Source organism: Hemibagrus wyckioides, linkage group LG01 (assembly GCF_019097595.1).
Source record: "Hemibagrus wyckioides isolate EC202008001 linkage group LG01, SWU_Hwy_1.0, whole genome shotgun sequence".
In the NCBI taxonomy this organism is placed as follows: Eukaryota; Metazoa; Chordata; class Actinopteri; order Siluriformes; family Bagridae; genus Hemibagrus; species Hemibagrus wyckioides.
Window position 1 is genome coordinate 17,733,742 of NC_080710.1, and position 20,491 is coordinate 17,754,232.

The 20,491-nt window shown below is 39.8% G+C and overlaps 1 protein-coding gene across 2 annotated transcripts in view; it reads right to left on the minus strand.

Moving 5' to 3' along the window:
• Positions 1-20,491, minus strand: part of ascc3 (activating signal cointegrator 1 complex subunit 3) — a 153,874-nt gene that overhangs the window by 86,269 nt on the left and 47,114 nt on the right. For both annotated transcript variants that reach the window (XM_058393115.1, XM_058393122.1), the window contains exons 9-10: positions 9,765-9,968; positions 8,185-8,325 (exon numbers count right to left, since the gene is read on the minus strand). In XM_058393115.1, coding sequence (XP_058249098.1) covers positions 8,185-8,325; positions 9,765-9,968 — 345 coding nt within the window. The remainder of the gene's footprint in view (positions 1-8,184; positions 8,326-9,764; positions 9,969-20,491) is intronic.

The window sequence follows — 20,491 nt, forward strand, 5'->3', positions numbered from 1 at the left end:
TCATGTTCAGTACAAGTGCCTTTTAAAATAAGACACCCAAATTAACAGTTAAGGCAAACATAACAAACTGAATGCATAGTGTGTGACAGAACAGACATGACCACAACACACTTTTTTAAGTGAAATAAGAAATATTCTTGCTTATTCTAGCAGGCAATGTAAAGTGCATGCACACACACACACCTATATGTGTGTATACACACATGCACACACACACACACACACAGACTGATGCAGCCCTGACAACCCCAAAGAAGATAAATGAGTAGCTCTACTCTCTACGGGAAGGGAGCTGGGCGGCTTAAACGTAGTAAACATTTTTACAAATAGGTTGTCTAATCTCCCTCGCAGAAACCCTGAAATGATCCTCAAACTGTTTGAGCATGTCTGAGCGCTGATCGGTGCAGGAGAGCAAGAAGAAGATGCTTTTAAATCGCCGTCTACTTCTAATTAATATCATATGTAAAGTGTTTTTTGACACTTCTTGTATGACTGCAGTCAAAACATTGAGCCTTTTTTGCAGTTTTTTTTTTTTTTTATAATTTCAGCCGAAATTCACTTCCGTGACTTCTCTAATCAATGTAAGAATTCATTTCAGGTATAAATGTGTCCAATCTTAGCCAAGTTCTATATGTGTGTCTAACATAAGCCAAGTCAAACACACACTGATTGACTGTATTTCTCAGTCATGAAATACAACACAGTTACCTCCATTTACCATGACGAACAGAAAGGATGCTGTATCAGTGCAAATACCAGCCAAAGGACACGGCTTCTTAAGAGTCTCGGTTAATACGGGAGTTTAAAACACCTGTGCAACTGTCAGTCATATCAGATTCATATGTCAACTGGCTGATCACAGTTTTTATTAGGAAAAAAGGAGACTTTTTGAGTGATAATTTGTTCCAGTATGCTCTGATGTTAAAATACAGAGAGGAAGGTTGGCAGGTCTGCCGACAGTGTTTGAAACACTCGTGTGAGAGAGTGAGAAGTGACTCAAACCTTTTCATCCTGCCCATTAAATAATCGGTCAGTTAAAGTAGCACTAATGTCTTTTATCATAACTGCTTACGCTGACTTTTAGAAACGAGTGTAATTTGGTGGAAAGTGAATTTTCAATAAATCGGCTAGCGAGCTGCACAAAACACAGACCTTCTCTTATGTATTTTCCCCTCTAGCGCCCCCTTGGGTTTTACCAAACACTATTTTAAATAATGTCACGGTGTGTAGGGGCTTTGCAGAGTCACATCACAGAGCTGTGTGTGTGTGTGTGAGTGTGTGTGCATGTGCATGTGTGTATGTGCATGTGTGTGTGTGTAAGTGAGGAGCTCATGCCTGCCTCTTTCCTGATCTGCTTCCACAGGGCTCCTGTGAGCACTCTCCAGGGTACGGCACACACAGAGCACAGCTGCCAATTGCTCTGTATTCTCCCGGCTGTTCATTGCAGAGGAGCCACCCTCATCCTTTACATGGCCTTTCACTGGGCCTGTCACCACTCAGCTATGCAGCTCGCGAACAAAGATAAGGGCTCGTTTCAGACTCTTCACTGCCACCCGTGATATATCAGTTCAGTGTGTGAGAATGCCTGAGTGAGCGAGCAATCAAAAGCCTGAGAGTCTCATCAGTTTTCATCTGCTTGCTTGAAAAAGTTGCTAAGATGGAATATATATATATATATATGTATGTGTGTGTGTGTATTATATACATGCATCATGAAGTATAGATAGAGAGATGAATGGATGGATGGATGGATGGAATAAGAAGAACACATCCAAACACAAAACCGTGGAACAAATGCATCTTTAGTCCAATTTCTGAAAAGGAAATAAACTTAATGAAATCATGTGCTGATTATATATCATCTTATCTGTTTAAAAATATGCAGCATGGTATGTATTTAAAAAAGAACAAATAAACAAAACAATATATATACATTCTGTTAAATGACATTAAATTATATTACACTATATTGGACCCATTTGGTATATTGTTACTGGATAATTCAACCGTTATAACAAGATTTTTTTTTTTTTTTTATCAGTGTCTACAAACCTGCACTGTATCCGATACACCTGCTGTCTACTCATCATTTTAATTTTATTTATTTAGTTACACACAAATAGTAAATAAGCTCAACTTACAAAAAAAAACATACCTACTGCATATACTAATTACACACAAACTGACAACTTATTTTAGGGTGTAACTTTAAAATAGAATTACAGTTTAAAATAAGTTGACAATTCTGGTGTAGTTACAATTCAGTCTGAAAGATTACACTATGTAACATGATTTTTGTTCCTGGGTAGTGAGTAACATTTTCCAATTACTCTTGATGGAAAATGATCAAAAATAGGCATTAAGCACCTTGAAGTTTGGGGTTGGGCTTTTAAGAGAACGAAAACCTCAAAATTAGCCCATTTTACTAAAACAAACTGCCTAAAACTAACCCAAACTCTTTATTTGGGTTACAAAGAATGGGGAAATAACACTTATTTCCTAGGAACAAGAAAAAAGTAAAAAATTGTTACATAGTGTTATTTCATATCAGATGTAAAAAAAAAAAAGAAAGAAAAAAAAAAAAAGATTATTTTAAAGATTAAAAATTTATCTAAACAGTGCAAACGTCCCAAGATTCAATATCATTGCATATAATAAGCAAGGCTTTATTTTTAATACTTTCCTACCGTGGCTTTCAAACCAAGTCTGCCGTGACGAAATGAGAATTAAAATGCTATTAGGTCAGGTTTTTTCTGTCATTACTACATGAAAAAAGCATAAAACATCCCAGGTTATGAAATGTACAGATTATAATAACATGGGGCACGGCAGGTTAGTTAGAGAGAAGGTGCTTCTTCGTTTCATACTGAAAGCCCACCTGCAGTTTTCTAAGCAGCAGAGGCTGGAATAAAGCTAAATAGAAAGAAGGCAACTACAAGCACATTCAGCAGGCACTATGCTCCAATGCTCCAGTCAGGCCCAAGCTGCTGATTTCACAAAGACAAGACCATTAAAACATAAATCTGTTACAAATAAAAAACACCTTCAAGCAAAAAGCAGGATAACATTAAGATGCATCTGATGTAACACAGGGGGGAGATACCCACCTAAATACACCCAGAGTGCAAACACTGCAACTTTCACAAGAAAGAATGCTAGATCTACACTATATTGCCAAAAGTATTCGCTCACCTGCCTTGACTCGCATATGAACTTAAGTGACATCCCATTCCTAATCCATAGGGTTCAATATGACGTCGGTCCACCCTTTGCAGCTATAACAGCTTCAACTCTTCTGGGAAGGCTGTCCACAAGGTTTAGGAGTGTGTTTATGGGAATTTTTGACCATTCTTCCAGAAGCGCATTTGTGAGGTCACACACTGATGTTGGACGAGAAGGCCTGGCTCTCAGTCTCCGCTCTAATTCATCCCAAAGGTATTCTATCGGGTTGAGGTCAGGACTCTGTGCAGGCCAGTCAAGTTCATCCACACCAGACTCTGTCATCCATGTCTTTATGGACCTTGCTTTGTGCACTGGTGCACAGTCATGTTGGAAGAGGAAGGGGCCAGCTCCAAACTGTTCCCACAAAGTTGGGAGCATGGAATTGTCCAAAATGTCTTGGTATGCTGAAGCATTCAGAGTTCCTTTCACTGGGACTAAGGGACCAAGCCCAGCTCCTGAAAAACAACCCCACACCATAATCCCCCCTCCACCAAACTTTACACTTGGCACAATGCAGTCAGACAAGTACCGTTCTCCTGGCAACCGCCAAACCCAGACTCGTCCATCAGATTGCCAGATGGAGAAGTGCGATTCGTCACTCCAGAGAACGCGTCTCCACTGCTCTAGAGTCCAGTGGCGGTGTGCTTTACACCACTGCATCCGACACTTTGCATTGCACTTGGTGATGTATGGCTTGGATGCAGCTGCTCGGCCATGGAAACCCATTCCATGAAGCTCTCTGCGCACTGTTCTTGAGCTAATCTGAAGGCCACATGAAGTTTGGAGGTCTGTAGCGATTGACTCTGCAGAAAGTTGGCGACCTCTTCGCACTATGCGCCTCAGCATCCACTGACCCCGCTCCATCAGTTTACGTGGCCTACCACTTCGTGGCTGAGTTGCTGTCGTTCCCAAACACTTCCACGTTCTTATAATACAGCTGACAGTTGACTGTGGAATATTTAGGAGCGAGGAAATTTCACGACTGGATTTTTGGAAAGGTGGCATCCTATCACAGTTCCACGCTGGAATTCACTGAGCTCCTGAGAGCGACCCATTCTTTCACAAATGTTTGTAAAAACAGTCTGCATGCCTAGGTGCTTGATTTTATACACCTGTGGCCATGAAAGTGATTGGAACACCTGATTCTGATTATTTGGATGGGTGAGCGAATACTTTTGGCAATATAGTGTATATGTCTATACCTCTCTCAGTCACTAATCACTCTTTATGACCATATGGCAAATCATACATACCACACACTGAACTTTCATGAGCAAGAGTTACAACAGCGGAAGATCAGCTCAGGTTTCAATTCTCTCAGAGTGAAAACAAAAAAAACATGGTTTGCCAAATGTAGGATTTCTGCTGCAGAATGCAGACAGCAGGGTGAGAATTACGTGTCAGCAGCATGAACCTGAAGCCGAATGTTTATATAACAATAGTTTTAACATCCTTCAGCCTCAGAAGTACTTCACTTGCAATGCTGATGAAGTGATGGACATTTCTCTGAAAAGCCTCATTTCTCTGAAAAGTCTTAGAACATCCATTACTTGTACTCTGTAGTTAGTTTCTGCCTTCTTCTTTAGCCTTATACACAATTATTCTTTACACACACACACACACACACACACACACACACACACACACACACACACACCACTTTATTAAATTAAACACTGCTCTAGAGACTGTCTTTGAAAATCCCAAAACATGCACCAGCCCTTCTGGTGCCAACATGGTCAAAGTCAGAGATCTAACTTTTTCTTTATTTACATTAACTGAATCTCTTGAATTGCATCTGCATGATTTTTTGCATTGTGCTGCATCCACATGATTAGCCTATTACACACACCTCACACGTTAAATAGACATGTCCTTATAGAAGTCTCATAGCCTTAAATTATGTGAGGAGTCACATGTAGGTGATATACACCGATCAGGCATAACATTATGAGCAGTGAGAGGTGAAGTGAATAACACTGCTAATCTCCTCATCATGGCACCTGTTAGTGGGTGGGATATATTAGGCAGCAAGTGAACATTTTGTCCTCAAAGTTGATGTTAGAAGCAGGAGAAATAGGCAAGCGTAAGGATTTGAGTGAGTTTGACCAAGGGCCAAATTGTGATGGCTAGATGACTGGATCAGAGCATCTCCAAAACTACAGCTCTTGTGGGGTGTTCCCGGTCTGCAGTGGTCAGTATCTATCAAAAGATCATGTGGGGAGCAAAGGCTGGCCTGTGAGATCCGATCCAACAGACAAGCTACTGTTGCTCAGATTGCTGGAGAAGTTAATGCTGGCTCTGATAGAAAGGTGTCAGAATACACAGTGCATGAAAGAGGGACCAAAACAATATTAGGCAGGTGGTCATAAAGTTATGCCTGGTCGGTGTACACTATATAGCTAAAAGCTGATGGCCATCTGACCATCACACTCACACAGCTCTTGAAAGCACACAATCTGTCTAGGATGTCTTTGTATCCTGTAGCTTAGACAGAACAGAGAAAGATGGAGAGGCAATATTTGGTTGAGGCCCAGCATGTCTGTAAAGAACGTGATTTTCTGGGTATGAGTTTAAAGAGCCCTATTTATCAGGCTCTTGATCATGAGAGCGTCTGAAGCCAAACTGATCTCTTTACCAGTCTGCCGCTTCTGTCTTCTCTTCTCTGTGAAGCTTCATGCTGATGAAAGCATCCATACCCTCAGCTACTCAGCACTGAAAACTCAGCCTGATGACCTGCATACATTATGGTGTATACACACACACACACACACAACTCCCATACACACATACAACCATTATCTTTCTCTGACTCTCATTTAGTGAAACTAGTTGTGGGAATTGATTGTTTATTCTGGGGTCAACAATTCCCTAAACAGACTGGAAGCCAATTTCTTGAAAAAAAAAAAATTGCAGTATCCATTAAGAAAATAATCAGTATTCACGTAGGTGAAATCTAATAAGGAAAGAAGACAGTCAAGTGTAAAAGCCTCTACTGATGATGCAGATCTCTTTCCACGTCTCCCCTGTAGAAAACATCAGCAGGTGGCAGTGAGGCATCTGTTTCACAGGCTTCTAAAACCATGCTGGAAAAATCAGGTTTGCCTTTCAGAGTTAAGTAGTAAGCTTTATTACAACATCCTCTGTAAACGACAGCTTGATGTCCGTAATTGTTCAATTCTAATTTGTGATTATATTTTAGACCACAGTGCTGAACATCACACCCTAGATTTAGTCCCCTTTTTGCTGTTATGTTAACCTCCACTCTTCTGAGGAGGATTTTCACTAGAGACTGGAACATGGCATTTGTGTGCATTGATTTGTGTCCATTCTCAAGATTAGTGAGGTCAGGCACTGTGTCAGGTGAGGAGGTCTGGGGTGAAATCAGATTCATTTTATCCCAGAGGTGTTCAGTGGGGCTGAGGTCAGGGCTCTATGGATTCATGAAGGTCACTTAATGCACAGGGGCATTGTCATGCTGGAACATGTCTGAGCCTTTTAGGTGCAGTAAAGGAAAATTCTTAAATCTACAGAATATAAATATATTCTAGACAATTATGTGCTTTATGGCAACAGTTTAAGGAAGATGGACATTAAGAGATGAATGTAATTGATCAGTGGTGTCTACTACCTTATGGACATACAGTGAATATAGCCTGCTTACTTCACATAATCTAAGGATAATAATAAATAGGACACCTTTATTTAGAATGTAAGGGGTCTCAGGTGTGAGTGCTATGTAAATGCCAGTTTAAGTTTTCTGTCTTGAAAAAGTCTTTAGCACAGTGAATCTCCATAACTGCTGTTAATTGAAAATGGTGAAGAAATGGCTGTTTATATCTGCTGTACAGTAGATATAAACAAACTTGTCAGGGTTGCTGGATGATGTGGACAAAGTTGAGCTATTTTCATTCTTAATATAACTACAAATATGTAATTATTGGCAGATTGCTGTGGTATAAGAAGAATAAAACACTTCAGGATGTCCTGTTACAGGATATCATATAATAGTTAGCTCCAGGTCACCGGTTATCACTCCACTCGTCCGAGTTCAGGTACAATTCCACTTCTTAGTTTGAAGCTGTTACTACAGTAGAGTTAGTGCATCATCAGCAAACATGACAACTGATATTTTCAAGGATATAACTCTTGGCTTAAAATATGAAAGCTCGTCAGCTGAAGATGAAAAGGAAGTCAGGATGCTAATTTTACTGGAAGCACGGGACGTACAAATCAATGTGAGCTAATTAGCGAGCTAGACAACATGCTATAAAGGGATTGTGGCATCTTCGGGACCTGTTTCCTCTGGCGGAGCAAAAGTAAACAGACTATCCGGCCATATTGAGTCTGAAATGTCACTTTCGTGATATTAATTTCTTGTTTATAGAGCTGTATAGAAGCAATATCGCATGAGTAAGTGTGTAGTTATACTGAATATCGGCTCAGCTGTAATTAGCTACGCTGCTTCCCCTGCAGGTTTGTGCAAGCGATGAATCAAAGGTGTGCCAATATTCAGTATAACCGCATTCTTGCTCATGCGATATTGCTTATATAATCAGTGGTAATGGCCGTCCACTTCCAATCACACCACTCTGACATTGATTATTTTGCTACGACGGTACGTCCCATTGTGGTTTACTCCTTACATAAACAGTATAAAATAGAAAAAATTCCTGACAATGAGAGCCTCTATATCTCTATATAAAAGCACTGGCTAGGTGAAAAAGTGAATGTTTTTGGTGATGCTCGTCTTCAATGAACAGTTCTGGCGTGGAAGCAATCTAATACGTTGACTGGAATCTCTCATTTCATAACAAGTCAATAAAGCAGTAGATGTTAGCAGTCTGAAACTTCAGCAATTCTAAAACATCATTAAACTATAAAAAACACAACTCACTAGCAGTTAAACACAATATAAAAATATTTCCTTTTCTTTCTGTACAATAGCTTCCTATGTGTTACCTGTGTGCGGAGAATTTCCCCTTTGGTCAGCTGCATGTCGCCTGTCAACTCTTTGACAGCGATGCCCAGTGGCTCCAAGCGCTTACTGAAGTAATTAGTCATCTCAGCAGCTAAAGCCTTCATAGGAGCTACATATACTATCTATAGATGGAGACAAGAGGGAGAAAGAAAGACAGCATGATAAATGAATGCACATCATGGTATCATTTGTTCCTTGGCAACCAGCACAAAACACTTAGTGCAATATGAAGTAGAGCAACAAAGCAGGGAAAGTTTAATGGTGATGTATGAAGATGGTTCTCCTCCTCCTCATCATCATCATCATGGAAAAGTTTGTGTCATAACATTATACAGGTTTAGGTATAATATGTTTAGTTGTAAAAAATTAAAGGGGAGTGTTTTTCAGGATTTCCTTGTTCAAAGGTCTCTTTGCATATCCTTGTATATAATATATAACAAAAATGAAAAGAAAACAAATACATCAAATGCCTAATTGCTGTTCTTAAGATATTTATAGCCACACAATAAGTATAAATCACAGAAATGTTCACCATGTATACACAGATGTCACATAAAAAGGTTACGTACATCATATAATACAATATTTGATGTTTATTCTAACTGCTTGTTATAATACTTGAGTCATATTGTTATAATGCTTATCATTATAGAACAGTAGTTCACATGACCACAACATGCAACAGTTTGTGCACCCCTGTCTATCACACCCACATGTGCTTCCTGACATCCTATTTACAACCACGGTCCATAATACAGATATGGTCCTGCTGTTGGTTATAATAACCTCCTCTCTTCCAGGAAGGCTTTCAGCTAGATTTTGGAGCATGGCTGTGATCATTAAGCTACAAGAGCATTAGTGAGATCAGGCTCTGACGTCAGACGAGGAGGCCTGATTGTGCAGTAAGTGTTCCAGCTGGACAGATGAAATAATAAGCAATACAAAGACATAATGCTACAGGATACTGACATAATTGTGTGCCTCCAAATTTGTGACCACCTCCAAAAGTGGCGTCATCAGGTGTCCACATACATTTGACTATAGTGTATATGTAGTCTAAATGTGCAAAGAAAATAATGGAGTATTGCATGTAAGTTTTAAACCTCCTCAGCATTGTTTTGTGGTTTCAGCTTAAACATGGTTTCATTCTGGTTTGGGCAGCAAACCAAAAATATTCCTGGATTGTCTCTGTACAGAATAAAAAGCACAAAACATTTTTCCAACAGTAAATATCATAATCTATAACTTGTCAACCTCCCCATGTTAAACTAGACCTAAAGATATTTTTGAGAATGACATTTTTAGAAAAATCCCTTAAATTGTCTGTATTTTTCTAGGCTAAGGTAGAAGTGGTGTGCTGAGCTGAACTGTACAGTCATACACCTTGTCTTATTGTGAAACCATAACAACCTCTCAACCTCTCACACACACAAAAAACTAATCAGGATTTCCCATGATGCTGTAAGGTTCAAGAGAAGGAGGATGAGAGCAGTGATTATTCAATTATTCAACACAATTCTCCTTTGTAGAGAAGAGACTGATGTTCAAGAACATAATGTACCTTAAACTGGTCTTTGCGGATGACGCCTCCTGGCTGCAGGTGCTGTCGGATCTCGTGCAGAACCGTGAGCATGGCGATGTTGGTCTTGCCTGCTCCGGTTGGAGCGCATATGAGCATGTTCTCATTGGTGTTGTACGCCGTCTCAAAAACAATGGACTGGATCCTGTTTAGCCGTTTCATACCTTTAAACACCAGCTGTCCGATCTAAAACAGGAAGGAAGAGAGAAAGACAGACTGAAGGATGTATACATAAAACACACACAGGTAAAGTAGACTAGAAAAAGAGCAGGCAACAAATAGACAGTAGAGACATGCAATAAAGTATCATGATAATTCCAGTATAATTTTAAAGATGATTCAATCAGACTGCCATACTGACACAAACACGGCTTGACATTGTTTATATTTTTAGATTTAATATTATTTATTTGGTCAAAAATGTCTCTGCTAATTAAATTCATTTCACAAAAGAAAAATCACTAGCTTCACACCAGCTTCTGTAGCAATCAAGTTTGTTAACCGAAGAAACTCTGACCAAAGTCGACAGGATATTCATGTCAAGATCTCAAAAGGTTTCGTTTTTTTCTTTGCCTGCCTGCAGCCACTTAGCAAAAGAGAATGTGTGAGAAGCAATTGTTGCCTTCAGTGTGAAAATCTCTTTACGCAGTAGCATATTGCAGGAGGCACTGTTAAAATTCCATCTGCATTCAATTCTACTAATGTGACAAAGGTGTCCACCATCACCTCACATTTCAACACGACATGTAGAGCGAAGACAGAACATCAAACTGCCTCAAACTTTCTGCCCTTAAGTCAACAGGCTTTATAAATCTGATGTGAAATTCTTCCCAGCCGACAGACTTCTGCATTTCTGGTGATCGAGATGATGACTGAGAGTAAGTTCATTACAATTACAGGAATTTACAAATGAGCACTAACACAACGTGGCAGAAAAAATAACAGTTATGTAATTAAACCTCAAGCACGTAACCAGTCACATACTGTATATTCATGACGCATACCAAGAAGTAAACATGGCTAAGAGGGCAGAGAGTAGGCTGATTTCTGACACTGAGGACAAATCAGTTACAGATGGCTGCACTACATAAATATTCATTCATCGCAGGAGGAAACCCACGTGGACACGATGAGAACATGTAAAACTACACACACAAGGTCAGTCTTAAGAACCCCGAAGCTGTACGTCGGCAAAACGTGCCCTGTCCCAATGCTGCTAGAAAAATAAACACTCAATTAGTTATTTTGATATCATCTGAAGACCATATTGACCATCCATAACAGACAGCATGGTTCAACCAATTACTCTGACATTCAGGAAAAAACAGAAATTCTGTAGAGTCTGTTTAGGCTGCAACTTTTCCAAATCTTAAACTTATTTATTCCACACTACACCAGCTGGAGGGCAGCTACATGTGCGAGACACATATGGTGAGAGGGAGAAAGCAACAGGCCAAGATCTGCAGCAGCCAAAACACAAGTACCGCACCATGAGTCCAAAGCTAATTAGACTTCTATCTGGATAGTATTGGCCGAGTCCATCTACTCCGCACTCCTATTCACCACAAACGTTGTCTCCAGTCTTGACTCGCAAACAAATCTTCCAGACAAGAAAACAACCTAGACTCTCAGTCCAAGTCAAGTACAAGCCAAAGCAACACTGGTGCATACTGCAATATGTCCACGCCTCGTGTCGGACCAATTAAGCTCCAGCTGGTGTTTCTCTGTGGGTCTCTTGGAAACATTCAGTGGTGCAGTAAATGGCTGAGGGTCAAAAAGTCATCAAGTCTGTGGAGGAGGGGTCAGCTCTGAGTGGTGTCAGGACCCGTCAATCAAACCTCCTACGCTGACTGGCTTCACCATGACAAAGCACAAAAGATTACAGCCTTTAATCTCTCAAGAAGTATGATATATATAAAAAAAAAAAAGAAAGAAAGAAAAGCCCTTCAAGGAGGTACATTTAAGCTGCTGCTGAGAGGAAATATTTTTCACTATGCTCTGCTCCTTAGAGTCTAGGAGTAGACTGAGACCAACAGTGACCCAGAGCAATAACATTTGTAATTAATAACTCATCATTCCACAGGCGAAACCGCCGGGACCTGTCTGCGCTGTTTCCTCGCAAAACTATAGAGAGGAACCTGCAAAATAAGTCGAACATATTTTGTGTGAAGAGATCATGTCAGGATGGAAGGATACTGACTTTCAGTTTGTTCATTCCTAAATAAAAACAACGATGCAAACGTCTACTGAGCATTCTTTCTCTCTCTCTCTCTCTCTATTCCTCTTTCACACAGCTGGTCAGGAATGCCTACAGCTCAGAAGGCACTGTCATTTATTTAAGAATTCATTAAAAATATGTCTTTCCTTCGTTTCAGTCCAACGCTCATAAAAAGCAAGAAATACCCTCTCCCTCTCTCTCTCTCTCTCTCTCTCTCTCTCAATCTCTCTCTCTCTCGCTCGCTCGCTGGCAGGAATAGACAATGAAAGGCAAAAAAACTTTATTAATGCATCAAAGAGCAACGTTATTAGTGTCCACTTATTTCAGAAAAGCTGAAGACACTTGTGAGGAGAGAAAATGAGGGAGTAAGAGAGACAAGCTGGGCCGCTGAGGTTGAGTCTGTGGGGAAGCCCTAATGTGGTCTGCTTTAACATTACTGAGGGAAGCATTTTCATCTAGATAAGCCTGCTGTCAAGTACTCATAATCACCTGCAGCAGCATGATAAGAATAATTATTAAAAAAAAAAAAAAGGACAGATATCGGGCCTGGTTTATCCAACTGGATGTGAACAAAGCAATTCGTAAATAATTTGCATGAGCACCTGACACAGAATTGTGGTATTCCTGAAAATCCTGTTAGCTGGGAAAAACGTTTGCAGAGCTCTTGGGTTTACATAAAGAGACTCACTAATGGTTCACAAGTGATAGGCTTTAAAATCATATAACTGACAGCATTACTGATTTTTACACTGCATCGACAAGTTAATATCTCTTCTTTAATTCAAATACACACATTCTACATTCATAAAAATTCTCCTTCTTATTTTTTTTTCTTAAACGACCTTAAACAAAGCAGGTTAGAACAAATCCATGTATAACTAGCTAATCATTTATGACCAAATAAGTACTGCTGTACATAAAAAGAGAAAGGTATGTGTGTATGCGGTAGCTGCAGAGGCTTAGCTGCATTATTGGAGGATTCAAGAGATCCAACTTCTCCTATTAAACTAACCAGAACCAGAACCCACACAATGCTGTCCAAAACAATACAATTACTTATACACACTGATCCTCTTGAAACTAACTCCACCCCCTGGACTGACACTGATAAGCTCCACCCAGGTGGGAGGATCTGGATCAAGTCTGACTCCACCCCATAGCCTTTATGTTCTGGAGGAGGGTTATTTATCACACACTATACAGAAGGCACTCTTTCACCACTTATTATTTTGCCATTTTAAGCTCTCTGTGCTTGTTGGAAATTAGAAGCCGTTTGGCATTTAACAACCTATGAAAAAAATGAAGCAAAAGAGTTACTGAAACTTTTAGAAAACTGGCGTAAATTTTGTCTTAGCCTACAAAAACATTTAATAAGCTGCCCAGTGTCAGCAGATTGGCAGCAGGAGTGTCTGCATTTCTAAAACGGCTCTTGATATTAATGATATTAACAGCAGACATTTCCATTGTCCATCTCAGTAAACAAGTGACAAGTGTGAACCTGTGCACCTCTCCTAACAGCCTGGAGCTACCAGCCTCTGTAGTCCCACCAATTATTTTTCTTAAAAGGGAGGTGCTCAAAACACTGACTTATAAATATTCATCCGTGAATATGGCGCTCTCGTTCGCATGCTTTCACTTCCTGCTCAGCATTGTGTCACCGTGCCGACCAAACAGCTGCACTCATTTTAACAGCCCACTTCGTTTTGATTTATCGACTTCGTCTGTTCGAAACAAAAGCATCGAGGTCCTCGCACTCCTTACACATGCAAATGCATGCAAATGTATGCATGCCCCAAATGTTCACCTTGAGGTAATGCAAGCATGTTGTAAATACTGACTTGCCACTGGTGAAGTATTTCCATAGAGGAACTTCAGCCTGGTATTATGTCATGATCTCAAAAAAAAATGTTTCAGTTTCTGCCCCCCCAGATTCCAAAACACATCTGTATTATCATGCTAATATATGCATCTATCCCTTAGATAATAAAGACAAACCGGTGCAGGAGTAATGATCTCTAACGTTCAGATAATCCTTTCCTCACACATATACTGTACCTGAAAAATCTAATCCATGTGAACTCTGTCCTCAGTGACACACATGCCTAAAGCAGCTTTTCACAGCTTGACCCACAGTAGACTTGCGCTGACTGGTGGCATGGAGGTAAACACTGTGCTCACCGAGCGTCTGATCAGATGCCCCTGGGTGAGGATAAAGCGTTCTGTTGTGCCTGATAACATTTATTTGCCCTTAAATTAAAAAGTAACTAATATGACCAGGAATTTAATTAAATCAATAACACAAATGTAGCAACACAGAACTACACTTTTTTTGGACAAAAGTATATGACCAATCACACTCATATGTGCTTGTTTAACATCCCGTTCCAGATTTAGTCTCCTTTTGCTGCTGCCACTATATTATTAATCCACTCTTCTGAGAAGGATTTCCACAAGACAATTTATGTGAACATTCAGCTACAAGAGTATTATGAGGTCAGCTAGTGATGTCTCGTGGAGAGCCGATCCAATTCATCCCACAGGTGTTCATTGCAAGGCTCTGTGCAGGTCTCACAAGGTCTTTTTTGGCATACTGTGTCTTTCTGGACCTTGCTTTGTGCACAGGGATATTGTCATGCTGGAACAGGTTTTGGCCTGCCCCTTAGTGTCAGTGAGGTGAGATAATATTACTACAGCAATATAAAGATACAGGCATAATGCTACAGAATACAAATACATCTGACATAATTGTGTGCAGCCAAACATACGGGTGTGATGGTCAGGATATACTGTTCTACTGTGACTGTTCTGGTCATTTAAGTAAGACAGCACAGTGGAGTTCTTTTCTTCGCATATCCCAGCTGAGGAATTTGGGTCAGAGACCGGGGCTGCTATAAATCAGCATCCCTGGAGCAGAGAGGGTTAATTTGTATGATACAGCATCCCTGGAGTAGAGAGAGCAGAGAGGGCCTTGCTCGAGGGCCCAACAGTGGAGCTTGATGGTGCTGGGGCTTGAACCCTGATCCGCCAATCAACAACCCAGAGCTTTACCCACTTGAGCCACCACTGCCCACAGATATAATTTTTCCATACCCATGCATGTGCCCCTTAGTTCTAGTGAAGGGAAATTGTAAAGCTACAACACACAGACATTCTATACAATTGTGTGCTTCCAACATCGTGGGTCTCATGGTCAGATGTCCACCAACATTTGGCCATACAGATGACATCATTAACAAATGGAGGTAGGGGTATGCCCAATAATCACAAACAATTGATTACTCACTGATCATCCACTGATAATAAAAAAAAAAAAATCCTAAATTAAAAATTTATCTGCATCAGCAGCCACTACACACCATGATATAATCACTATGGTTAGGAATCACCTACAAAAAGATGCTTTATGTTTGTAATATGTTTTTATTTGCTTTTAAATGTGTTTAAATTCATCATTCATTAAATTCAAAGCTTATTTTGCATGTCCCTTTAATGGCCTCAAGTCTTTGGCTGTTGTGTAGAAGAGCTTGTGTTGTTTATCTCGCAGCATCGTTTTCACTCAACATGTGTTTAAATGTGTGGCGATGCAACAAATGTACTAGATACATTTTGACAGGAAAAGCAGTTTCTTTACACCGAAAAGTGGCTTCAAACAAACTAATAAACTAAACACCTTCATTCAATCAAGTTGTAGCATGCGTGATGATAATCTAACTGTCCAATACTGATAATGTACTGTACACATGATATATTTTTGTCAGTCATTATGAGAAAGCACGTAGCATACCAACATCATAATCAGTCTCAATTCAAAAGCGTGACCTGGACGAGTGGTGAAGATCAGTTTAGAATTTAGCTTTGTTATTTGGCACCTGGACTTGACATGATGCTATATACGTTAGCAGAAGATTTACTTAACTCTCAATGCTAGCACAGAAACTCACAACAAAAAAAGGCTTTCAGAAACCAAGGCCAAACATCAGCAGTTTTGCAACAAGTAAAGTACAAAGACAAATCAGTACTGCAGAAGAGTTTAACAATCCCTGTGTTTTTGACTGACTGTAAACCTCTAATCACTTCCTGGCCTCTAAAGCTACATTTCCAGAACTGATGCATGGTGACCTCTCACTTGTGTGGGATTGATGAGTGCGATTTTTGTCAGACAGACCTATACTAGTAATGAAACACCTCAAAGTAAAGACTATATTAAAATGATGTTTTGTTACATGTTTCATTGCAGTGGGCAGAAGAAATCTGAAATCTTTCTAATTTAATCACAAATATATACATATATATATATATACATATACATATATATATATATATATATATATATATATATATATATATATATATATATATCTTTTTTTCCCGTTTTTTCTCAGCAACATCAGCCATGGCTAGGAAATACAGAAAGAGAAGATACATGGGCTCACTGTCCACTTCATTAGGAACATGTGCGCTTTCATGTAGTTATCTAATCAATCATATTTCAGCAGTACAATGCAAAAACTCAAATACAGGTTAGGAGATTCAGTGCATGTTCACATCAAACTGAATATGGGAAAAGCTGTGATGTCTCTGTTGTGTTAGTGGCAGATGGGCTGGTTTGAGTATTTCAGAAACTGTTGATCTCCTAGGAATTTCACATACAACAGTCCCTAGAGTTTACATAGAGTGGTAAAAAAAATGAGCAAAAAAAAACCATCCTGTGTTACAGTTGTGTGTGGAAACACCATGTTGATGAGAAATACGAGGAGAATGAACAGACCATTCTGAGCTGACAGGAAGTCATTATTCACTCAAATCCGCACTCTTTACAACCGTAGTGACTGCATAACTGAGCAGGTGTACAGGGGTTCCTATTAAATTGGACAGTAAGTGTACAGTTGCTCTGTGCAGGCCACTCACGTTTCTCCACATTAGCCTTGGCAAACCACGTCTGTATGGATCTTGCTTTGTGCTCACAGGCACTGCAATGATGAAACAGCTTTGGGCCCCTGAGTCTCAGGGAAGGGAAACGGTAAAGCTACAGTATATAAAAAAAATTCCAGACAATTATGTGCTTTCAGCTTTGTGATATCAGTCATGTTCACTTGCTTAAGTGCACACAGGGCAGTGTGCATTGATTTTTGATGGTGGTATCTGTATTTAATCAGTTTCCTTTTCGATTTGAACCGGATCTAAGCTTGTAACCGTTATTGGAGAATGCTGGACTGTTTTTCCAGTTCAAACAGGTTTTTTGTTACACCCCTAATATTAGTAGCTCCATTAATTATTACATAAATATTCTGTGTGAGTTTACATTTGAAGTTACTGCTGAGTCAGTTCCAGAAATCAGTCAGTGAGACAGATGTGAGAGATGTAAAAGAGATGCGAGAGGATGATGGTGAAGGTCAGGTAACACACCCCAGAACAGCTCAACCAAGGGACTTAAATCAAACAGTTATAGTTATTAGGAATATGCATGGCACTTAAAATATCTGTGAAAATGTTCATATATCAAATCTCCACCTGCCATCCATCCATCTATCCATTAATCCCCTAAGTATATATATCAGACCTGTGACAAGCACTGAAGTAAGCTAGTAACATTCACGTATTTACTTGGAACAGCATACTATTTATAATCCTTTATCCTTCTCAATGAAAGCAAAAACACACACACAAATTAACCCTCTGTGCTAAATCCTGACCTAACAAATGACCACACTTTGCTAGCAATGGCATTGTGCTGTTATTATTTTGTGACCCATATAAAGCTCACCTGTGTGTGTGTGTGTGTGTGTGTGTGAGAGAGGGAGAGAGAGAGAGACAGACAGAGAAAGTGTTACAAGGAGAATTTGAGGTTCCTTCTGGTCTTCTGTGAGTCCAACACAACCTGACAGTCTAATTAACAGTGTGGATGCTCAGCCATCGGGCCATATGTGCTTACTGGGGGAAGTGGGAATACACCATCAATTCACCAGTGACTTTAAACACACTAATTGGACCCTCATAGAGCCTAGCAGAGATTTTACAAGAATTCTCAAATACCCCAATCTCCTCTGTCTTTTTCCTCTAATTACCCTGGTTTTAGAACTGTGAACAAGAAGGAAAAACCTCTCTCTCTCTCTCTCTCTCTCACACACACACACACACACACACACACACACACACAACAAGGAACTTGGATACTTATCTGAACAGTGTGTATATGGTGCAAAGGTTTGCGTGAATTAGTGTATAAAACAGAGAGTGCACTTTCATGTAGAAGCGGCTGCTAAATAATTAAATTTGGTAATAGAAAACTAAGAGATATAATTGTTGTCGTTTGCATGCTATCCTTTTAATTACTTTTTGGTTCCGTTTCATTCCATTTGAATTGACGACTTGATCAAGTTTTAATTGCCAGTTTTAGCAAACAGCTTATCTGCTTGCCTCAAGCCCACACAGCACAAAATGACCTGCTTGAGTGATACACACACAAACAAACCCACAAAACGAATGCACACTTGTGCATAATTTAAACTGACTTTCTTTTTATTGAAACGCAAGCGCACACACACACACACACACACACACACAGAGAGACACACGAGGAGAAAAACATAGACCTACACAGCAGATGCGCCATATCTGACAAGCTGGGAGATGCAGATGCAGCAAACAGGAGGTCCATTCATTTCCCTTCAGCAGAACTGCAGGAAGCGAGGGAGAGAGGTAAAAAGCAGGGGGAAGAGAAGAGTAATTTATCACGCCATCGTCAGGCAATTGTCCAAGCAGAACCCAAATCCGAACGAGAACAGCGCAGCAGCCTGAAACCACCTAAGAATTAAGCATTATTGTCTATTAGCCTGAAATTCACACCGCTCACCTTCCCACGCAACAAAAAGCTACAAAAAAAAAGCCATGTATCACCATTATTAATTAACACCCTAGCTGTCAGGCTTGACTTTAAAAAATGGCAGAAAAACAGAACAAAATTTAGCTCAAATGTGAAGACTGTCACCTTTTTCCCTTCAAAATGAAAGCTGCCAAAACAGCAGGACACTTTGGTGTTTCTTGATATTTAAAAATGCATGAAAGTTGATGGCATTTAGCTGCTTCACACCAGACACACAAGGATGGCATAGAGAGAGAGAGAGAAAGAGGGAGGAAAAAATAGTGGGGTTGAATATCTTCCGAAACTAAAGCTAGAAGTGAAACAATTAGGGGGAAAAAATTCACAGTGCACTCAAGCAACCCGTGAAAGAGAACGCAGTTTCAAAGCTGAAGTATTCATGTGTGACTTCAGCCAAGGAGAGCAATTATCACAGCGTGACCCAGTGAAGACTCGAGATGGTGTAAACACAATGGAGTAAAAGCACTAGTAATGAGTCCGTATTAGATTACTCAGGAGTAGTAAATTAGTAGTAAATTAGAATAGCAGATTAGCTGGAATCACAACAAGTTTCATACTTTCCAGCAGTGGGAAAGATAGGAAGCTGTTGGTGAGGGGTTATTTAATATAGGATCGCTTTGGCATATGATATGCCAAATGAGTCAGCATATGATATTGCATTTGCTAACAAGTTGCTCTGAAGTACTCATGTGATGGCAAGTGTGTAAATGTTGTGGTGCTGCAAAATGTACTACTCTCAATCTCATAGTGGAAGTACGATAAAGGAGACAATTAACCTTAGTTAAATATACTGTAAGTTAACTCAGTGTCTTGAGGAAACCTTGAGAAGGTGGACTGTTATGACACACATTACAGGGTTTTAAATACTGCACTTAACCCTGGGTTATCCTAGTCCTAAACCCCCTGGGTAAAGGAATGTTTCACAGTGGTCATTAGAAGCAGAGTTAGCACCGCATTTTACCCGGGGTTATGAAGCCCTGTTCTGAAGCAGAGTTAGCAACGCTTTTGCAGAGTTAACCTCACTAAACATTGTTTACAATGTGGTGTTAGAATGTTACAAGCAAATGCTTAAGAACAGAATTCATTTCAGCAATCATTACATTTATGGCATTTGGCAAATGGCCTTATCCAGAGCGACTTACATTAACCTCATACAACTGAACAATTGAGAGTTAAGGGCTTTGCTCAGTGGCAGGTTGGTGGTCCTGGCATTCAAACTAACAACCTTCTGATCAATAGTACAAAGCCTTAACCACTGAGCTACCACATCCCTCAGAAATTAACAGTGTGTGCCTCATGTCATGTGAAACACAAAACGCAGAAACATTTAACAAAAACCGCCTAGTATCATCAGATGGCAAAACACTGAACATCACAGAAGTGTCAAAAAAAATATTAGCTAGCTGTGAAAGATAACTTTCTTGGCTGAAAACGTTAGACCTGTCCTTGTTTTTACTCACTGTTGCAAAAGTGTCAGAGAAGCTGTTATTTAATGCTGTCCTGCACCATTTTCATCCAAACATGACTGGTAATGTCAAATAACAACATCAACCCGGGGTAGAGGAATGGACAGTGTGAAACGGCAGATCATGAATATCCATGAAGATTAAA